We start from the raw sequence: 19675 nt of genomic DNA, 5'->3' as shown, positions 1-19675 counted from the left end.
CATACTTTGTGGTAGCAAATCCACTTCCAGAAATCTATCCTCCAAAAATACAGTAACCCTGTACTGTGCCTCAATTTCTTTATTTCGAAGATAGGGAAAATAGTACCTCAACATACACACAATGCCCGCTCCTTAAGCGTTAACTCCGGCCTTTGTTTTAGAATACTGGGTCTGTTTATTTGATGTTTTCCCAAAAGACCAATTAACCTTCAAATCTCTAACTTATTCTCAAACAGCACACCACTCAGATAACTGAGACTAGATTAGTGTTTCTCTAAGGGCGATCCCTGGGCAGCTTGTTAAGATGCAGGTTTCTGGGCCCACGCGGAACCCTCTGAACAGAATTCCTGCGGGAGAACCCGGACTTGAGCAAATCCCCCGGTTTGTTTCCCTGGACTCTCAGCCGCGTCCGACTTGGCTGAAGGCGGATGACGACTGCCGGCCAGAGGGCGTCGCTGTCCCCCGCCCTCCTGATTCCAGCTCCCGGAAGGGCCGCTCTATGCTCTGCGCTACATTCGCCTCCTCTCTTCCGGTTCCGGTGTCCCTCCCTCCCTCCCCCCTACAGCCATGGCCGCCGTCGTCGCTGCCCCCGGTCCAGGTGCTCCCCTGCCCCCGGACGAATTGCTTCCGAAAGGCGATGCGGAGAAGACTGAGGAGGAGCTGGAAGAGGATGACGACGACGAGGTACTGGGGCCCAGCGGGGCGAGGCGGGAGCGGGGGTCCGAACAGGAGCGTCCCGCCCGGGGGTGTGGGCTCCGCGTGCTGCGGGATCAGGGCATTGGCGCGTCGTGGGGCCTGGAGAGGTCGGAGCGGAGGCGTGTTCTCCGGAGGCGGAGTTAGGGGCCCCGCTGGGCCCCGAGTGCCCGAGCTCCGTGGGTGGTCGGCGTGCCCCGGCGCGCGGGGAGCTTACCGCTGCTGCGTCCAAGACCCCGGCCTCCTCCACCACAGCCAGATGAGACCCTGTCGGAGAGACTCTGGGGTCTGACGGAGATGTTTCCGGAGAGGATCCGGTCCGCGGCCGGAGCCACTTTTGATCTCTCCCTCTTTGTGGCTCAAAAAATGTACAGGTAAGGGACAAGGGCAAAGACACTGGGGTGTGCCTGGGGTGCCATGAATGCACGCGGGCCTTGGAAGGGTGCTACCTGGGTTGGGAGCCGGCCTGTCACCTAGATCGTTGAGTGACCTTGAACTTCTGGTACCTTAGCCTTTCTTAGTCTCAGTTTCCTTGTCTATAAGTGGGGATTCTTGTTAGGCTCATTTCAGATTGTGTGAGATAATTAACGTATCCGTATCTTTGTAAGAACTCAGGAGAATGTTAACATTGCTGTCACTAGATACACAGCTACCAGAACTGCTGCTCCTGTTTCTGGTGGGAGTATGGTGCAAGAGTTGGGTAGCGTGTTTTTCAAAAACATTGCATCGGTGGCATGAGGAATTTGGTTCCTTTTTGGTGCAGCTGTCTGGTTTTGCCTCCCATCATGCTCACAACCCTTTTGCAGGTTTTCCAGGGCAGCCTTGTGGATTGGGACAACTTCCTTCATGATCCTGGTTCTTCCTGTTGTCTTTGAGACAGAGAAGTTGCAAATGGAGCAACAGCAGCAACTGCAGCAGCGGCAGGTGAGCTCAGACAACACCTGAGTAGACCAGCAGTTAGTGTGTGGGTAGCGCTTGGGTCTGGCCCATGTTTTTTAGGCACTTGATTGTGCGGTCAGCATTGTTTTTGTAGACCTTGTCTGCCCCCTAGTAGATAGGATGAAAAATGAGATCCCCAGCTCTGTGTGGTGCCTTACATCTTTCCTTTCTGTTCCAGATACTCCTAGGGCCTAACACAGGGCTGTCAGGAGGAATGCCAGGGGCTCTACCTTCACTTCCTGGAAAGATCTAGATTGTTACTGCTACATTTGACCTGTCTTGGTGGGAGAAGTTTGAAAATTCAATACTGTTTGAACTGCTGATTTTTTTCCCTTTTCTTTTTGGCACCAAAACAATTTGTTTGGGAAAATTTCCCCTTCATTGTCTCATGGAGACTCCCAACTTGCAACTGTGCCCTCCAAGCTTTCCTGACTGACTTCTCTCCTCACTCTGACACCAGAGTGCACCGAAGCAGATGGTCACTCCCAACTCCGGCCATCCCGCCTCTCACTAAATTACTCCTAACCAGAAGATCTCCTCAGTGTCTGATTGTGGAATATGAACTGATGCCACTGGGAAGGATGTATCGCTGACCATTAACGACGGTTCTGTTTTGTCATGCACACTATATGAAATACAAAATGCATTGCTGCTGTGGTGGAAAAGCAGCCACTGTGAATGTCTATGTATGTTGGAGAAGAGGGGGGCGGCAGCAGTTTACCCGCAGGATGGTTCTGTGGAGGGCAGAGCAGCTCACTTCCTCTGCACATTTTGGCCATTAGACCTGTGTGTGTGTCTAAAAGAAAAAAAAAAGTCAGTGCTTACTTTTATAATTAAATGTTTAAAATGATTCCAACCAAGTGTCAAGCATGTGTTAGTGGATATGCACCTCAAACTTAGACCATATGAGAAGGACAAAGACATGAACTGCCCCAAACCCTAACATCTCTTTCAAAGGTGAATTGTGATTTTAGTGAATTCCTTCTAAAGCAGCATCATACTCGTTTACCTCCCCCCCCCTTATGTACATAATTACAGAATTTAGGCAGACATGAGATGTACGGAGTTTTCCATTTTTAATATTTGGTTAAACAAAATACATCTTTTGTAAACAAACCCAGCACAAGGCCAACAAAATTGGGGGTAGGGGAGGGTAAAAGCAAGAAAAACAAAAAGCCTAGGGTCACCCCTTATGGGCATCAGGGTCACGCCTGCTCCCTTCCTTAAAGGAAATAGGGCTTTTTGCCCTTAGGCATCAGCGCAGGCCCCTGTTCCTAAGCACCAGAATTGGATATGAACAGAGAAACCAGCCCTGAAATGTTTAAGCGTCTTTGCATATCCCATTGGCTCGTGGACTCAAGTACATGGGGACTCCTCTGAAGTGCCATTTGCACAGGCCCCAGCACACTGGAGAGGTTTCCTCCTCTTCTCAGGAAATGGCTTACTATCTATCACAGTGCCAATGGGTCCAAGCTCCTGCTTATGACAGTCAGCAAGGCTGGCGGTAACTTCTGGCTGGTGGTGGTTGGAATGTCTTGTGCAGGGATACAGAGCTGTCTGTGGAGCCAAGCAAGTCTGATGTAGAAAATGGTGCAAGAGTTTGCAGTCAGTTGCTCAGACAGTGTAATGCAGTAGCCGCTTGGTGGCCTCTGTTACTCAGCATAAAAAACGGCCTTGTTGGATTGAAGATAAATGTGCAGAAAAAGTGCTGGTGTAAACATGCACTCCAGTCACAGTGGGGAGGAGAAAGCCTCAGCTTCATCCTGTTCAACTTGCTCAGGTTTGACATGCAAGCCCCAGGCTGGCTTTGCTGCTGGAGAGAAGTCTGGCTAGTGGAGCAGCTCTCAGGCCTGCCAAGACCATTGATCGGAAAGGCCTGGAGGGGCCATCCCTGCCTGCCCACCTGCCTCGAGGCAATTACAACCACTTTGGAGATAAGCAGTGCTCCCCCTCCTCCTCCTCTCGTGTTTTCCAGAGTTAGGAGAAAAGTGGCCAACGACTATTTAAAGAGGTAGGGGCGGATCAATTCTTAGTTGATTTGTAAAGGAAACTAGAGAAAGATGACAGAACCAAGTCCTCTAACATAATACACATAACCACCAAGCTCGAGGACTCTGCTCACTATAGTGACTCCCAGCCTAGGACTTCGACTCCAGCTGTTCTCTTCACAATACTTCCTCACCCAACTGTCTTAAACTAGTGGAATTTGATGTCGAAGGCAGGCTCATTTTTTCCTGATTTGGTCAGTGGGCCAACAGGGAAAACTGCCCTTTTGCTTATCTTGTGCCCCAGAGCCTCCTAACTTAATGAAATGGCAGGGACACTGCTGGAGTGAGGCAGGCAGGCTGCCCACGCCCACCTGGTTTGGCCATGTCCTCTTAGGTATCTAGCTCACCCTGTCATGCTAGAAGGTTGCAGGATTCAACCACTCAGTGTGAAATATTAGAGAACTTTTCATTATAAAACTACAAGGATAGCCATAAACCATCCTTAAAAACAGGATAAGGGATGGCATTGAGGGTTGCAAATGGCATGATGTAGTGCTGCTGGGGTTTTCGAGATGGTTTCCTGAGAGGCCTTTTGCTCTGGGTCCTTCAAACCAGTCACACCAGCTTTGCATGTCCTGTGTCTTCAGACCCACTAGTTGCCAGGAAAGGGGAAATGGAGGCAGCATCTCCAGGTAAGTCAGAGCAGCAGTGAACTCCAGCAGAGCCTCTGTCAAGTCCTCAGAGGAGAGGGAAAAATAAGCTAGGAACTGCCCCCCCCCCCCCCTTTTCCTTGTCTCTTCAAATAAAACAAGGGTCTTCTATTGCTTGTCCTAAGCACAGAGTTCCTACCTTCCTTTCCCAGGAATGGGTAACGCTGGTTGGTTCTTGTAACATTTCACCCCTCTGGCCTATTGCACACTGTCCAATCTGAGGGAAAACCCGATGAGATGTCTGGGGAAGTGGCAAGGGCAGACCCACTGTATAGGCCACAGCACATCATGGAGGATTTAGGGGCTCGAGGTGAGGGAAGGCTGGCGGAACTGTTACATATCAGCCCTCCAACTCTGATGGGCCTCCACCTCTTCTGGTACCACCAGCAGGAGTTCACAGTTCTTTCCTCGCAAATGATGTTTTAGAAATTTCCTATGGGGGAAAAATATAAGAGAGAATGAGATGCTGTTAAAATGGCAAATTCCAGTCTTGGGGCCATATATTCACCAGTAACCTCATTAATTTATACCCTTGGCAATCCTAAAAAACACTTCCGTAGTGATCGGCTCTTGGAGGGTTCCACTTTTGGTTACCCCTCAATGTGTCTAGTTAATATTTCCAATATGAATTTCTGTTCATATTACTGCCTAAATAGCTAGTTCTGTGACAAACAGAACCAGCCAAAAGAACTCTAAAGCAAAGGACTTCAAATTGTAGGGGGAAAAAAAGTTTCTTCTTCGAGACGTTTAGTCCTCTCTGCCCTGAATGTCTTCCTTCCCCTGAACTGGCAGCTACGCTGTCACAGTTGTCTGAGTGTAGATAAAATTACAAGGCCAGCCCCGCCAGACCAGAAGGTCAGTATCCCAGGAGCTGGAGCTTCATGGACTATCAAAGATTCAGGTCTTTCATATCTGAGACCTTATGATTCTAAGAGAGGCAGGGAGAAGGCCAAGAAGCTAGGAATTTCCTTTCCTTTGTCCAACAGCCAAAGATGAGCTTGTAGGAGCCCACCCAGCACATTAGCCACCACACGCACCTGAGCTCGCTCTCGCCTCCAATCCACTCGGGCATCTTCAGTTTGGAGTCAAGGTTGTAGTAGGCACCGCCCACCTCTCGAACACAGATCCAGTGCTGCCTTTTGAGAGGCAACTTCAGTGGACCCCAGCTCAGGCTGGAGGGCAGGTTCATGATGAAGCCCATGACATTAGTGAGCGCAATGGCACTGACATCCCTGCAGAAGAGAAACGGTGTCAGGTTGCCTGGCTATCACACAACGGGCCACCTACCCCCCCACTCATTCCCTGTGTGCCAGTTCTCATCAAGTCAAGCCTGGTTCAGATTACCTGCGTTTGTCCCACCAAACAGCTTCATAGCCTTTGGTCTGAAGTGCTGCCATAATGACGTTCACATCGTAGTTCCCATTTCCCAGCATGCTCTTCTTGTGGGGGGTCACCATGGTGTTTGGAGACAACCTAAAGATGTGAAAGGAGGACTGAGACTTGTTGATCTGCCTAACGCCTCCTCAGCCTGCACTACCAGAGACAGAGAGCACTTTAGGCCACTGCCCCCCAAAGGTTTGTTTACCCCATTCAAGTAAACCAAGCTTTCAACCAAGTATTCTGTAGTCTGGGCTCTTACTGTCCAGGGGTTACTTCTTTTTTGATGCAAAATAATAATTCAGGACTGGCTGGTGTGGCTCAGTGGTTGAGTGTCAACCTATGAACCAGGAGGTCACTGTTCGATTTCTGATCAGGACACATGCCCAGGTTTCGGGCTCCATACCTAGTGGAGGGCGTGCAGGAGCAGCCAATCAATGATTCTCTCTCATCACTGATGTTTCTAATTCTCTTCCCTTTCCCCGCCCCCCCCCCCCCCAATCAACAAAAATATATTAAAAAATTAAACAATAATAATTCAGTAGTGATGGAGCCTATTTGCCTGTCATTTAAAAAGTGTGTCTACAATGAAGTCAATGTACACAGAGTGTTCCATGAAGGAGTCTCATTTATCCCCAGCCTTCCCATTTCTGCCAGCTTTTTCCTTGCTGATTTCTCTGCCCTGATACAATGGAAAATAGTATATGATATTTTCATTTGCATGGGTAGTATTGGTTATTCTTGTTTTTTTTTACATTTAAATGCTTTCCATTTAAAGCTTACACACTTGATAATCATTAATCATTTAACACTCAAAGGCCTACAGGAGCCCAGGCAGGTAACATAAATGTATGAATTGGGGCCAGGTATAAAGCAATAAAATGTAGTAAGGCCTAAATGAAACTGCAATGTATGACCCACGTAAAGCATTCCAAATATACACGTGTATGTGTAAAATACTTAAGAATTTTTAAAAATAAAAACAAAAGAATCAATTGAAAGAAATTTTTGTACCAAACAAAACTGCAGTCTGGTTTGCTCACCCAGTGAAAGACATTTCTGGGCCGGCCTCTTAGCCACTCCTTCACCTCAAGGCAAGGTCAGTTCAGAAGGCATTTCCAGTCCTATACTTTGTTTCATAGGCTTGTCAGGCCAGGACCTGAGGAAAGGCCATCTTGAAGGGAAGGGCAGCACGTGTGGAGGAAGGGAAGTGTGGGATATAAGTGGAGCTGTCACGCTGGCCAGTGGTGCTCAGTGCTTAAGAGCGCCAGCCCAAATAGTCTTGGGTTCGATTCCTGGTCAAGGGCACATACCTGGGTTGCAGGTTCGATCCCCGGGCTATCAGGGTGAGTGCTGGAGGCAACCAAACAATATGTCTCTCTCACACTGATGTTTCTCCTCTTTCTTTCTCTCTTTTCCCCATTCCCCTTCCTCCCTTCCACTCTCTATAAATCAAGGGGAAAAATATCCTCAGGTGAGGATTAACAAAAAAACAAACAAACAAACAAACAAACAAAAAGCAGAGATGTCTAGGAGCCGATAAATACCATCTCCAAAAGAGAATGGAGACTTTTAAGTCAATTCTAAAAACTTAAGAATAACCTTATAAAAAGTAAAAAACTTGATGAACAAAAATAGATTCAGAGACATAGAAGCATGGAACAGATCATCTAACCTCAGAGAGAAGGCAGGGGAGGGTAAAAGATCAGCCAAAGGACTTGTATGCATGCAGATAAGTATAACCCATGGATACAGACAGGAGGAGGGTGAGGGCATGTGCTGGGGGGTGGGAACGGCCGGGAAGAGGTCAATGGGGGGAAAAGGAGACATATGTAATACTTTAAACAATAAAGAATTTAAATTTTTTTAAAAAGTAAAAAACTTCTCTATACACAGCAAACATACCAGATCATTTTTTCAATATAAAACATATTCCTGCCACTGCTTAAATCCTCTAATGGCTCCCCAAACACAATCTACACTACTTCCTCTGGCCTGCAAGGCCCTGGGGTCCTGCTGACCTCATCGCCCCTCTTACCACACAGACCTTCTCTGCTACTTGAACACACAAGCTTTCTCACTGAGGGCCTTTGTACTCAACGGCTGCCACTGTCTGGAATACTCTTCCCCTAGATCAGTGATGGGCAACCTTTTGAGCTTGGTGTGTCAAACTTCGCCAAAAAACTGAGCATAACTCGGGTAGTGTGTCACTTTGAGGAAAAAACATTATTTCGCAAATGTTTCATCCTCAGGAGCAGCAAATGTTTCATCCTCGGCATGCGGCCGCCTCAGCGGCCGCGTGTCATCAGAAATGGCTACGTGTGTCAGTGCTGACACGTGTGTCATAGGTTCGCCATCACTGCCCTAGATCGTCACTTGGTCTGCTCATTATTTGGGTCTCAAGTATTATTGCCTTAGAGGCCTTTTCTGACAGTCCATCCTTAGGTTTCTCCCAGTCACTTCCTCTTATATATACCTGCTTTAATTACAGCCCTTGTTATTACTGGACATGTCTTCTGATTTGTCTGTTTTCCCACACTAGAATGACGGCAGGGGGCGCAGTGGCCTTCTCTATCCTGTGAATGTTACCTCACCAGGGCCCAAAGAGTGCCTAGCACCGGATAGGTGCTTAAGGAGTGTTGTTGAAATGCTTTCTGTATTTATTTTGTTATCTCTTTCCCTGAAAATAGCAGTGGACCCTTAAAATGAAAAGAGCTATGTGCTTGTCTCCAGAACTAGTAAAGGGTACTTGAAGATATTAAATTCCACTCTGCAACCAAAATTTGTTTTCTCTGTAATAACTACCATTTATTGGAAACTTCTGTGCCAAGCCCATGACATGCTTTCATATGTATCTAATTTAATCCTCACAATAAGCCCATGAGGCTACGAATTATTTACATTTTATAGGCTTAGAAAACTAAAGTTTGAATGACTAATCCCTGATCTTTCAAGTTTGAACGAGGATTCAAACTCAGATTTGTTGGAATCCAGTGTGCCTTTTAAAAAAAAATATGTCTTTATTAATTTCAGAGAGAGGAAGGGCAAGGAGAGATAGAAACATCAATGATGACAATCATCGACTGGCTGCCTCCTGCATGCCTCACACTGGGGACTGAGCCTGCAACCTGGACATGTGCCCCAACTAGGAATCGAACCATGACCTCCTGGTTCAAAGGTCGATGCTTAACCCTGAGCCACACCAGCTGGGCAGTTGTGCCTGTCTTATAGCAAGGACCCAAGACCAGAGTGGTGGTGGCAGCAGGTTGATAAGAGGAAAGGCCAGCTGAGCCCCTGGGGCCTGGGCTTGAAATGTAGCTTAATAGGACAAAGGCTCTCAGTGGGTTCTTGGGCACTTGGATTAAATGCAAAAACATATGAAAAAAGCCCAGCTCAAGATAGATCCAGTTCCTTTCCCTTCACTAGTTTTTCAATAGCGTCTCATCCTTTTAGTGACATCTCTAGCCAGTGGATGCAGGAAGACTTCGACAAAGAAACTGCTGAGTCTTCCTCCTCTTTCACCACCTAAGTCCCTACCTACCAGGCTCAAACCTCAGAGCTGAGCTTTCCCAAGGGTGTTCCCAGAGGATCACAGAAAACATTCAATACAATGGCTGAATGAAACAAGAAAACAGGTTTCCTGCAAGTTTTCTTGGAACCCCTAATATGCTAGTATTCACCTTGAGTCTTGAGGAGACGGCGTTTATCTTTCATTTCCCAAACATGTTTGACCACACAAACGTTATTTCTGGCCTCTCCTCTTTCATCCTACTTTCTGTCCAAGTCAAATCCTAAAGCTTCTTTAGGCTCATCCTCACATCCTCTCTCCTCCATGGAATCTTTCCTGGCTCCTTTGTAACAGAAAAAGGAGGGAGACTGGGAGGAACTTCCGTGCAGCATCCATGCTAATGGTGAGATTTAATCTCCATGCCTATTAGTTATCTGTGAAAATGGGAATGATTCCTATCTTAAAGGACCGTTGAAGAATGCCGTTTTATTCATACATGTCCAAACAAATAGTAAATTCCTGAAGGAAAGGAAATGGCTCTTCTACTCTTATCCCTCACAGCTAGCCACTGGCAATTTGAGTCAACGTGTGTTGGTCAAACCGATCAATACAGGAAATGCCGAGGATGGCTTCCACCTCATTCCCAGAGTGGTTGTCTGAACAAGTGGGTCTACCCAGTGTACCTACGACACTAGCACTTGCTTTTATGTTAGTAATAGTTAGTGCCCATTGTGTTAGCTACTTTTATAAGCTTTATCACTTAATCCTCCCAACAATCTTGAGATAGAGATTAATCCCATTGTGTAAATAAGGAAACTACATACGTCAAAGAGGTTACAGTGATTTGCCCAGCCATCTATAGCTAGTGAGGGGCAGAGCTAGGATTCAACTTCCTAACTCTGAACAGAACTAAGGCTACACTAAACAGCCTCCTGGATATTTCGATACACTGACCCCACTGAATTCCGTAAGATCCTGTTCTGTTTCAATGGACTGTTTTCTTGGGACTCCCTGGCAAATTCTTGTTCAGGACTGACTCTCTTAATTTCATTAGAAATTCTGGACCACAAAGCAGGTTCCTCACTGTTGTCACAGCCAAGAGGCTGTTGGATTTGAAGTGATCTACAAGTGAGAAGATAGGCTCTAGTCCAGGTCTCACACCTCAGATAAGTTCCAGATCCTCTCATGGTTACCACTGTGTCTGGCTATGCTGATGAGTTCAGATTTTAAAGAAAAGTAGATGTGGAGACATTCATTCATATTCCTTTTCTCCCATAATTGTTATTTTCCTTTTTATCAGGTCTGAAGAGATGCGACATTAGAAAGTATGACTTCCTGATGACTTTAAATTATTAAATGTAAAGTACAGATCACAGGAGTACTCTGTAGTAGATGTTGGCTATGATGGTGACGGTGATGATGTTTGGCCCTTAGATGAGATAATTCAAATCTCTAGAGGTTAACACTTAACATCTTTTCTCAGTTTACAACCACCATACCTTTACTTTTTTTTAATTGATCTTAAGAGGAAGGAAGGGAGAAAGAGAGAGAAACATCAATTACCTCCCGCATGCACCCCAACCTTTGGTGTATGAGACAAAGCTCCAACCAACTGAGCCACAGCGGCCAGGGCACAATCACCAAACCTTTAAATGTGGCTCCTTCCTATTAAATGGCTCAGGGACCGTTTACTAGGAAGGCAGGAGGACTTCCCCTCTATAGTAGAGAAAGCTGGTTGCTCACCAATATCTACAATCTTTGCCCCTTCCAGGTTGCATTAGATTTTTCCCTTAGTACCAATCTAAACATCTGTTTAGATTTTAGCAGCTATTTTGAGAGGAAACACATACTTAGCTGCAAGAACATTTGATCACTGAAAAATTGAGATGAATCTAGTGAAAATGTTTGAGACCTGAGGATTTTCAAAATAACCTTGCAAAGCTGCTGCCGTATCATTTAACTCCTAAGTCCTTTCTTTTCAAAGCATAGACGTACATGATAAAATGTATGAGATCAAATGTCCACATGAACACTATTTCTATCTTTTCTCTAATTTCCCATGTTGAAAACTGACCCTTTTCGTGCCTTTTTGCTCTCACTGTAGACATTACCACTATCTCCAAATCTTGGACCCGGCCTGCCACACCTCTGACTCCTCTCTTCCTCGTCCCCTTGTTGCTACCAAGTCATTAGCTTAGTTCTTTCTAAGTTCCTACTCATTTTTATTCCAAACATGAGTCATCTCATAGGCACAACTGTACTGAAACTCCACCCTGCTTTTGTATTTCTCCTTTATCTGGCTAAAATTCAACGGCTAGGATGAACTTCCTTCTCAACAAATGGCATTAACATTAATCAATTTTTTTTCTCATTTCTACTATTCATTAGTCACATCTTCAAAGAACTTTAGATCTGGGAATTTAAAATTATCTAGGTAAATCTGTCAACTTTACTGTTCTTTCTGTTAGGACCTAAATAGATCAATCTTTTCCTTTTACATTATTCTAAATTCCATGCTTCTAAGTTTACTTGAGTCTGTTCTCAAGACTGGCCAATGTGTATCTCCGAGATGTACTCTCAGTGGCTGAGTCCCTTTCAACTTGTTTTCTCTATAGTGTCCAGCAGTGCCTGGCACACTGCAGGCAGCCAGTAAATGTTTGTTTAAAAAATTCCATGTTTTCTCTCCCACCTCTTCTCCTTTGCTTTTTCCTCGGATCCTTTTCATGTTTTTTTGTTTGTTTGTTTCTATTCATCCACACAGAACCTTTCCATACAAAATAGTCTATACTATACTATAGAATTCTTGGAGTGGGGACAGAGTATATTCTCTTTGTGGACTGATTTGCTATTACTTTAAGGTGGATCTTTACACTATGCTGCTAGGGAATTGGGGAGTGTAGTACAACTTGCTCAAGCTTTAAAGCCAGGAATAGAACTCTGGTTCCATGTTAATGTTTAGCAAGTATTTAGCATTCTTTCACTCAGGGAAAACACAGCTAAAACAGCCCCACTATTATTTAGTTTACAATCATAGTCCACATCTTCAGACCGAGAGCCAACTTACTAGCAGAGTGAACAGCTACTGATGATGTAATTGTTCTGACGTGCCTTTCCAATACTTAGGGAGCAACAGAGCAGTTAGGAGGCCCTGGAGTTACAAAGCTTGGGTCCAAATCCTGCCATTAATAGCTCTGTGCCAGGATTTTCTTATCTGAAAAAATGGGAAATAACAGAATCTATTTTTTAAAATCAATGTGAGGAATGACTTAACACGAGGAAACAGTGCTTTGCACAGAGTGAGTGCTCATCTGTGTTAGTGATTGTCATCATTTCAGATCGGGGCCAAATTTATAGAGGTGAAAAACTTCTGAATGAATCTTGACTGTTGAAATTTACCAGTGAGTGAAACTGGGCAAATTTAACTGAATCCTTGGATCACTATAAGGTTGCTGCAAGATTGCTACATATTGCCCTAGCCCCGTGGTTGGCAAACTGTGGCTCGCGAGCCACATGCGGCTCTTTGGCCCCTTGAGTGTGGCTCTTCCACAAAATACCACGGCCTGGGCGAGTCTATTTTGAAGAAGTGGCATTAGAAAAAGTTTAAGTTTAAAAAATTTGGCTCTCAAAAGAAATTTCAATCGTTGTACTGTTGATATTTGGCTCTGTTGACTAATGAGTTTGCCGACCACTGCCCTAGCCGGTTTGGCTCAGTGGATAGAGCCTCTGCCAGAGGACTGAAGGGTCCCAGGTTCTATTCCAGTCAAGGGTATGTACCTTGGTTGCATGCTGGATCACCCGCCCTGATTGGGGTGCATGTGGGAGGCAGTTAATCCATGTATCTTTCTCACACTGATGGTTCTCTCTCTGTCTCTCTCCCTCCCTTCCACTCTCTAAAAAAAAAAAAAAATCAATGGTGAGGATTAACAAACAAACAAAAAAGACTGCTACATATTACCAGGTATTGTACAAAGCACATTCAACTACTCACTGTGAGTCCTTTCCTTCTCCCTAGACTTAGGTTAGAAAATAATTCGCAAATATCCAATTAAAAAAAATATGAATGGCTGGTGAAGAGGAAGCAGTGTAATGGATTGGCCTCCTTTCTACTCCTCTCAGTTACATGACTTGATGATCTGAGACAAATTATCTACCTGCCAGGGCCCGATTCCTGAAGAGAATTAATTCTACTTGCCAGGTAATGGCCTTAATGCAAATGACACATTTGCACAGCTAAGGCATAACTACGGTTATTATTGGCAGAGAAAAACAATTACTCTCATTATAATTTTGTCAACACCCTGGGATTAACATTCCTTTAAGAGAGGTCTATGGTTCTTTCAGGGTAAAAAGTCTACACCTATGGACTTTCACCCCAAAATAGATTGTTTCCAGTTGTAATACAGGCCCTTATGGCGCAATAATTTTATCTGAGTAAAGGGAGAAAAGGGTCTTCTGAAACTGCCAATATGCACTGCTTCAAGAATTCTTCAGCTTTACCTGCACCGAGAACTGAGTAGGCCTTCACACTTTCTAGCTGGAGGAATCAGACAGGCTCCCTGCTGTGGACTGCAGACCTGCTGATAAGACCTGGTGATCTGAGACATATTATCTCACCTGCCAGGGCCCCATTCCCTGTAAAACCCTTTGATAAAAGAATTTTAGAACATCAAAGCAGAGAGAGAAAAGCTGAACTTCTATCAACCTGTCATGTAGCATCTGGCAAAGTGGATAAGAAAGGGTATCTAGAATGAAGTAAAAAAGGGAGGGGATCAAGAGTCAGCTTCATATCACAGCTTTGCTACTTAGAAGCTATTTGGACGAATTACCTGACCTTTCTGCCTGTTTCTCCATCAGTAAAATAGAAACAGTAGACCACTGTTGGGAGGGCAACACAAAATAATACATGGAAAGTACAAAAGCTAGCGCATGGTCTCAAAGAAAGGCTGAGCACGGTGTATACACCTTCTTTCTTTTTTTAAAAAAAAAAATTTTTGTATTGATTTCAGAGAGGGAGATAGAAGCATCAATGAGAGAAAATCATTCATGGGTTGCCTCCTGCATGTCCCCCACTGGGGATCAAGCCTGCAACCCAGGCATGTGCCCTAACCAGGAATCGAACGGACCTCCTAGTTCATAGGTCTGTGCTCAACCACTGAGCCACGCCAGTGGGACTGTGTAGACACCTTTCTATAGAACCCACAACATTCCATCTCTGACGGCAGGTGACTGAGTACTTATCTTGTCCCCTTCGAGACTGTCAAGTCCTTAGGGGCAGGACTTGAGAGGCATTATAACACAGTGGTCAACAGCACAGACACAAACCTGAATTCAAACTTGGCTCCATCTCTTGTTACGTCTGTTACCTGGGCAAATCACTGAACTTCTCTGAGCCCTGTCTTTATCTATGCAATGGAAATAACATGTATCCCATGGCATTGTTGATGCTCTTAGCACTGTGCCTAGCCCATAAGTGTTCAATAAAAGGTAGTGGTTATCTTTCCACTTCTGTGTCCCTTATTCCTGTTAACAGCATCTAGCTAACAATACTTTTGGTTTGAAGGTGTATGGAAATGGTCTAGACATTGCTCCACCCACAGAAATTCAGAAATAGCAAAAAGTATCCAGAAACCAAGAAGAAGGGGTCCCCTACCTCTGGAAAATCTCTTGCAGCGTTTCCCGGTTGAACGCACTGCTGTCCTGGAAGACATTGTTGAGGGCGTGCAGGGCACAAAGCTCCCTGCGCTGCTTCTCGTGGTAGATCTGCGGGGGTGCCGCCTGGGGCAGCTCCAAGGATTCCGACTTGGCCTTGTCTCCTTTCCATGGCACGCAACTCATGTTTTTCGTTTTGGGTTCCAGAGAGGGCAAAAAACACCCCACCCTCCCCTCCTGAGGAAGAATGTAAGCTTCTGAGTCTCTTTCAGGATTCCTGAGGTCCACCTTATTTTCTGGTGTCCATGATTTATGCTTTGTCACGGGGAGAAAAGATGGGAATCAAAAGGAAAAACAATCCACCTCTTCTCAATAGAAAAATAACTTTTGAATTAGTGTTTTCCACCACTAATGTCAAAGTGCAGAATTTTTTTTAAAAAAATCATAGAAAAACCTAAGACCTTGTTCCCTTCTCCCACCCTCCCCACCCGCCCCCCTCGGGAAAAAACCCCACGATTTTCTTGCTGTGTTTTCCTTTGTAAAAGCCAACCAGGCCTCAATGCAGGAAGACAGAACGGAATCGGTCACATCGCTCCTTTTCTTCCATTTCTTCCGAACCACAACGCCACTGACCCGGGAGACAAGGCCTAGGTGGTCTACAAAACGCAAAATTCGCGCAGCTAGCGAGGGCCGGCCAGCGTGGGATGGCGGGCAGCGCTGGGGCCTCCGAGGCGCCTCTCCATCCCCTCGGGTGCGGTGGGTGCCCGCAGGGCGCGAGCCGAGGCGGGCGCGGCTCCCTCGGGCAGCGCGGACTCTCACCTTCTCGCCGCGGCCCTGCGGGGGAGACAACCCGGTCAGCTCCGGCGGTCAGACGGGCCCCCGCAGAGGACCAGGCAGGCCGGGAAGTGGCGCGGCGGGTCCGGCCCCAGCCCGAGGGAAGGTCCTGAGCTGGGACGGGCCGACCCGCGAGGGGTGGAGCCCAACAATTCTCCGCACCCTCGGGGGCCCACCCGTCTCGCCGCCCCCACCCAAACCTCCCCGCCGGTCACGTGAGTGCAAGCCGAGGGGCCCTCCCGCACTCCCCTAGTCCCGGCCCCCGCGCCGACTCGCGTCCGCGCCGCGAGTCAGCCCTCACCGCGGCAGGCCGCCCCCTGGAACTGCGGGCCGCCACCTGGGCCGCGCTCCGGGAGCGCGCGCACCTGAGCCCAACGTCAGCGGCCCACGCCCAGCGCGCGCTCCGGAAACGCCCTCCTGCGCCGCTCGGCCCCGCCCCGACGCGGCGTCACGTCTGAGGTCAGCCTGACGTCCACGGCGCCAGCGGTGGGGGCCGCGGCCGCCGCGCGCCGGTGGACCGGGCTCCAGTGGCGTGGGGAGACCTGGTCGGTGCGGGGCCCGGCGGCAGCGAGCGGAGCTGGTGCGGGGTTTCTCCGCTCCGGTCCTCGCTGGGCGGGGCGATTGCGGGAGACCCGCCTCGGCGCCCGCCGCTCCCAGGCCGGCCCCTCCCCCGGGCGTCGGCGCCGTCCCCGGGCGGTGACCCAGCCTGCGGGTGCACTTCACGGCCCTCCCCGCCCGCCCCTCCTGCTGGGCGGGGTTGGTAGGCGGAGCGCTCCCGCCCACCCGGCCCAGCTCCTCCTGCGCTGACCGTTTCGTGTCAGTCCGGCGAGCTGGTCACCGGTCGGGCGCACGTTCTCTTAGGTCCGGGGCCCGACCGCGCCACGCTCCCCGGGAGCGCTGAGGCTGAGTCCCGTTCCAGTAGAGGGAAGAGTCCGATCTCGGGTCCTCGGTGTCCTGTTTGGGTTCACTGCCCACAGCCCAGGTCTCTCGTCCTCCCGGCGCTGCCTGGAGCTTTCCTCTGGGTTTTCTTAAGGTCTGTCCGCATTGTGTGCGGGAGGGTAAACTCAGTCCCGCGTGGATTTTCCCCCCTTTGGCTGCCCCGAGGGCATGTGGAAGGCATCACCAAATATTCACTATCCACCTTAGCTGCCCTCCTTTTGGATTTTTGTTCAGAAAATTGGAAAAACAATAAGAGATGACGCTTACGCCCTAGCATCAGCCTGCGGACTCAAGGGTCCCGGGTTCGATTCCGGTCAAAGGCATGTACCTTGGTTGCGGGCACCTCTCCAGTAGGGGGTGTGCGGGAGGCAGTTGATCGATGTTTCTCTCTCATCGATATTTCTAATTCTCTAACCCTCTCCCTTCCTCTCTCTAAAAAAATCAATAAAATTGCCGAAACCTGTTTGGCTCAGTGGATAGAACGTCGGTCTGCGGACTGGGGGGGTCCCAGGTTCGATTCCAGTCAAGGGCATGTACATTGGTTGCGGGCACATCCCCGGTGGGGGGTGTGCAGGAGGCAGCTGGTCGATGTTTCTCTCTCATCGATGTTTCTAGCTCTCTGTCCCTCTCCCTTTCTCTCTGTAAAAAAATCAATAAAATATATTTGGAAAAAAAATCACACTTACAATTCCGTCACTTCTTTAACCCTGCTTAAACAGCACTCAACACCATTACACTCAACGGAGTTATTACTTAACACGTTTGAGGACCCACTATGTGGTTTGGAGTCCTCCAGATAACTTTTGGATTACCTTAAATTTTTGTAATTTGTAAGCCTGCTAAGGGTTACAGATACATTTACACAAGATTAGTTATTGAGGCTTGCATGCATTGTTCTAGGTGCTTCACAAACAAACTTACTGGTAACTATTCTGTGAGGTAGGTAGTTTGTTTTTAGAGGAGAGAACTGACGCTCAGGTTAATTAACTTGCTCTAGGTCACATAGCTAGTAAATAGTGGATCCAAATTGGAACCCAGGCTCTAACCTGTTTTTAGAAAAAGGATGTCAAGATGGGTAGGGAATTCCCTTTATAAAATGTGACTTTAGACTTCTCTATTCGAGAAGCGCCTACTCTGCGAATAGGACAGAGCCCTATGATGAGAAGAGCATGCTTTATTTTGTTTTATTTTTAAAAAATATATTTTATTAATTTTCCACAGAGAGGAAGGGAGAGAGATAGATAGTTAGAGACATCGATGAGAGAGAAACATCGATCAGCTGCCTCCTGCACACCCCCTACTGGGGAGGTGCCCGCAACCAAGGTACGTGCCTTTGACCGGAATCAAACCCGGGACCTTTCAGTCCGCAGGCTGATGCTCTATCCACTGAGCCAAACTGGTTTTGGCAAGAAGAGCATGCTTTAAAAAAAAAAGTTTCCATTGATTGCAAAAAGGGGGAGGGAGAAGGGGAGAGAAATAGAAAACATCAATGATGGGGATCATTGATCTTGATCGGCTGCCTCCTGCCCGCCCCCTACTGGGGGTCAGCCCTAAACTCATTCCTGTATCCTGACTGGGAATCTAAGGGTGACCTCTTGGTTCATGGGTTGACGCCCAACCACTGAGCCACACCTGCCGGGCAAGAGCATGATTTTTAGTATCCCATCATGTCTCAGCACATTCTGAATGTGAACTCTTTCTGGACAAGCCAGTTTATTAGTAAAATGTTAAATATCAATTATTATTCTAAAGTACAATGTCTTGATAGTTTGCTTTTCTGACAAATCAAGATTTTATTTGTAACTACCTCATAGAGAAATACATGGGACAGTGGTGAGCAGCTTAGCCAATCACAAAGGAAAGAACACATTCGAAGAACTAGTACCAAGACATTTGGAGTTGGACGACTTCTTGTCCAGGGTTCCCAGCGGTGTTTGTACACATAAGACTTGAAAACAGGAACAAAACGAGGTTGCCGCTTTCCTTACCGAAACTGAAAGCCATTTTGAATCCTGCCTTTTGTTCACTAAATCCTGTGTTCCAAACCCTAAATCTTGGACATGTTACCTTCTCAAGTGGCTGCTTTCTTGCTTGCTCCCTGGGACCAGTGGCCTAATCCCTAATTCCATCAAGCTTTTCGGATTTTTGAAACAGGAATTCAAGATACTAAAACTTGGTTGGTGGTGTTTTGGATTGCGGCTTTCCACAAGTGGTGATACTGAAAAAAATCATCCATAGGAAACTACCTTAAACAGACCCTAGCTAGATCTCAGTTCCACAGTTCATAAATGTGGTGAGGTGTGTTCAAGAACAAAAGTTCAGCCGAAACCGGTTTGGCTCAGTGGATAGAGCGTCGGGATAGAGCGTCGGTCTGCGGACTGAAGGGTCCCGGGTTTGATTCCGGTCGGGGGCATGTGCCTTGGTTGTGGGCACATCCCCAGTAGGAGGTGTGCAGGAGGCAGCTGATCGATGCTTCTCTCTCATCGATGTTTCTGGCTCTCTATTCCTCTCCCTTCCTCTCTGTAAAGAATCAAAATATATTTTAAAAAAAAGAACAAAAGTTCAACCGAGTAAATTTGAAGGTCTAATTGGCTTTATTAAATGGTTCATGAATTGGCAGTAGCATCTCATCTAGTAAACAGAAGGGAGCCCCAAGTAGTTGTACAAAACGCAAGGTTTTTATAGGCAGGAGGGTGGGTCAAGGAGGGTTAAAAGAATGGGTTGTTTCAGACTAGGTCACCTTCCTTTGGGAGAAGGCAGCTTACCTCACCAGTGATCAGGAAGTTGCAGACTGATTTAAAATTCCACTCCTGCCGAAATCGGTTTGGCTCAGTGGATAGAGCATCGGCCTGCGGACTCAAGGGTCCCAGGTTCGATTCTGGTCAAGGGCATGTACCTTGGTTGCGGGCACATCCCCGGTGGGGGGTGTGCAGCAGGCAGCTGGTCGATGTTTCTCTCTCATCGATGTTTCTAGCTCTCTATCCCTCTCCCTTCCTCTCTGTAAAAAACCAATAAAATATATTTTTAAAAAATAAATA

The 19675-nt window shown here is 47.1% G+C and overlaps 2 protein-coding genes across 2 annotated transcripts; one reads left to right on the top strand and one right to left on the bottom strand.

The window, feature by feature from the left end:
- Nucleotides 1-525: 525 nt before the first annotated feature.
- Nucleotides 526-2488, top strand: TOMM22 (translocase of outer mitochondrial membrane 22). Its single transcript, XM_079773858.1, has 4 exons — nt 526-684; nt 949-1067; nt 1500-1617; nt 1811-2488. Exons 1-4 carry the CDS (start codon nt 568-570, stop codon nt 1883-1885), a joined length of 429 nt encoding a protein of 142 aa, XP_079629984.1. The 5' UTR covers nt 526-567; the 3' UTR covers nt 1886-2488.
- A 203-nt stretch (nt 2489-2691) lies between these two features.
- JOSD1 (Josephin domain containing 1) lies at nt 2692-16399 on the bottom strand. The gene is made up of 5 exons (XM_079773857.1): nt 16000-16399; nt 14866-15698; nt 5675-5803; nt 5368-5562; nt 2692-4763 (listed from the first exon to the last, which is right to left on the bottom strand). Exons 2-5 carry the CDS (start codon nt 15048-15050, stop codon nt 4664-4666), a joined length of 609 nt encoding a protein of 202 aa, XP_079629983.1. The 5' UTR covers nt 15051-15698; nt 16000-16399; the 3' UTR covers nt 2692-4663.
- Nucleotides 16400-19675: the final 3276 nt, after the last annotated feature.

The sequence above is a fragment of the Cnephaeus nilssonii genome (genome assembly GCF_951640355.1).
Source record: "Cnephaeus nilssonii genome assembly, chromosome: 6".
NCBI classification, from domain to species: domain Eukaryota; kingdom Metazoa; phylum Chordata; class Mammalia; order Chiroptera; family Vespertilionidae; genus Cnephaeus; species Cnephaeus nilssonii.
This window is presented reverse-complemented; position numbering and strand designations above follow the sequence as displayed.

What these genes read in the sequence shown, in the direction of transcription:
- TOMM22 (XM_079773858.1), top strand. Translation starts at nt 568, where the DNA reads ATGGCCGCCGTCGTCGCTGCCCCCGGTCCAGGTGCTCCCCTGCCCCCG. An exon ending in AAGAGGATGACGACGACGAG is followed by an intron (nt 685 to 948) that starts GTACTGGGGCCC and finishes CCTCCACCACAG; the next exon opens with CCAGATGAGACCCTGTCGGA. An exon ending in AGCAACTGCAGCAGCGGCAG is followed by an intron (nt 1,618 to 1,810) that starts GTGAGCTCAGAC and finishes TTTCTGTTCCAG; the next exon opens with ATACTCCTAGGGCCTAACAC.
- JOSD1 (XM_079773857.1), bottom strand. Translation starts at nt 15,050, where the DNA reads ATGAGTTGCGTGCCATGGAAAGGAGACAAGGCCAAGTCGGAATCCTTG. An exon ending in CTGCAAGAGATTTTCCAGAG is followed by an intron (nt 5,804 to 14,865) that starts GTAGGGGACCCC and finishes TCACATCTTTAG; the next exon opens with GTTGTCTCCAAACACCATGG. An exon ending in GTTTGGTGGGACAAACGCAG is followed by an intron (nt 5,563 to 5,674) that starts GTAATCTGAACC and finishes TCTCTTCTGCAG; the next exon opens with GGATGTCAGTGCCATTGCGC.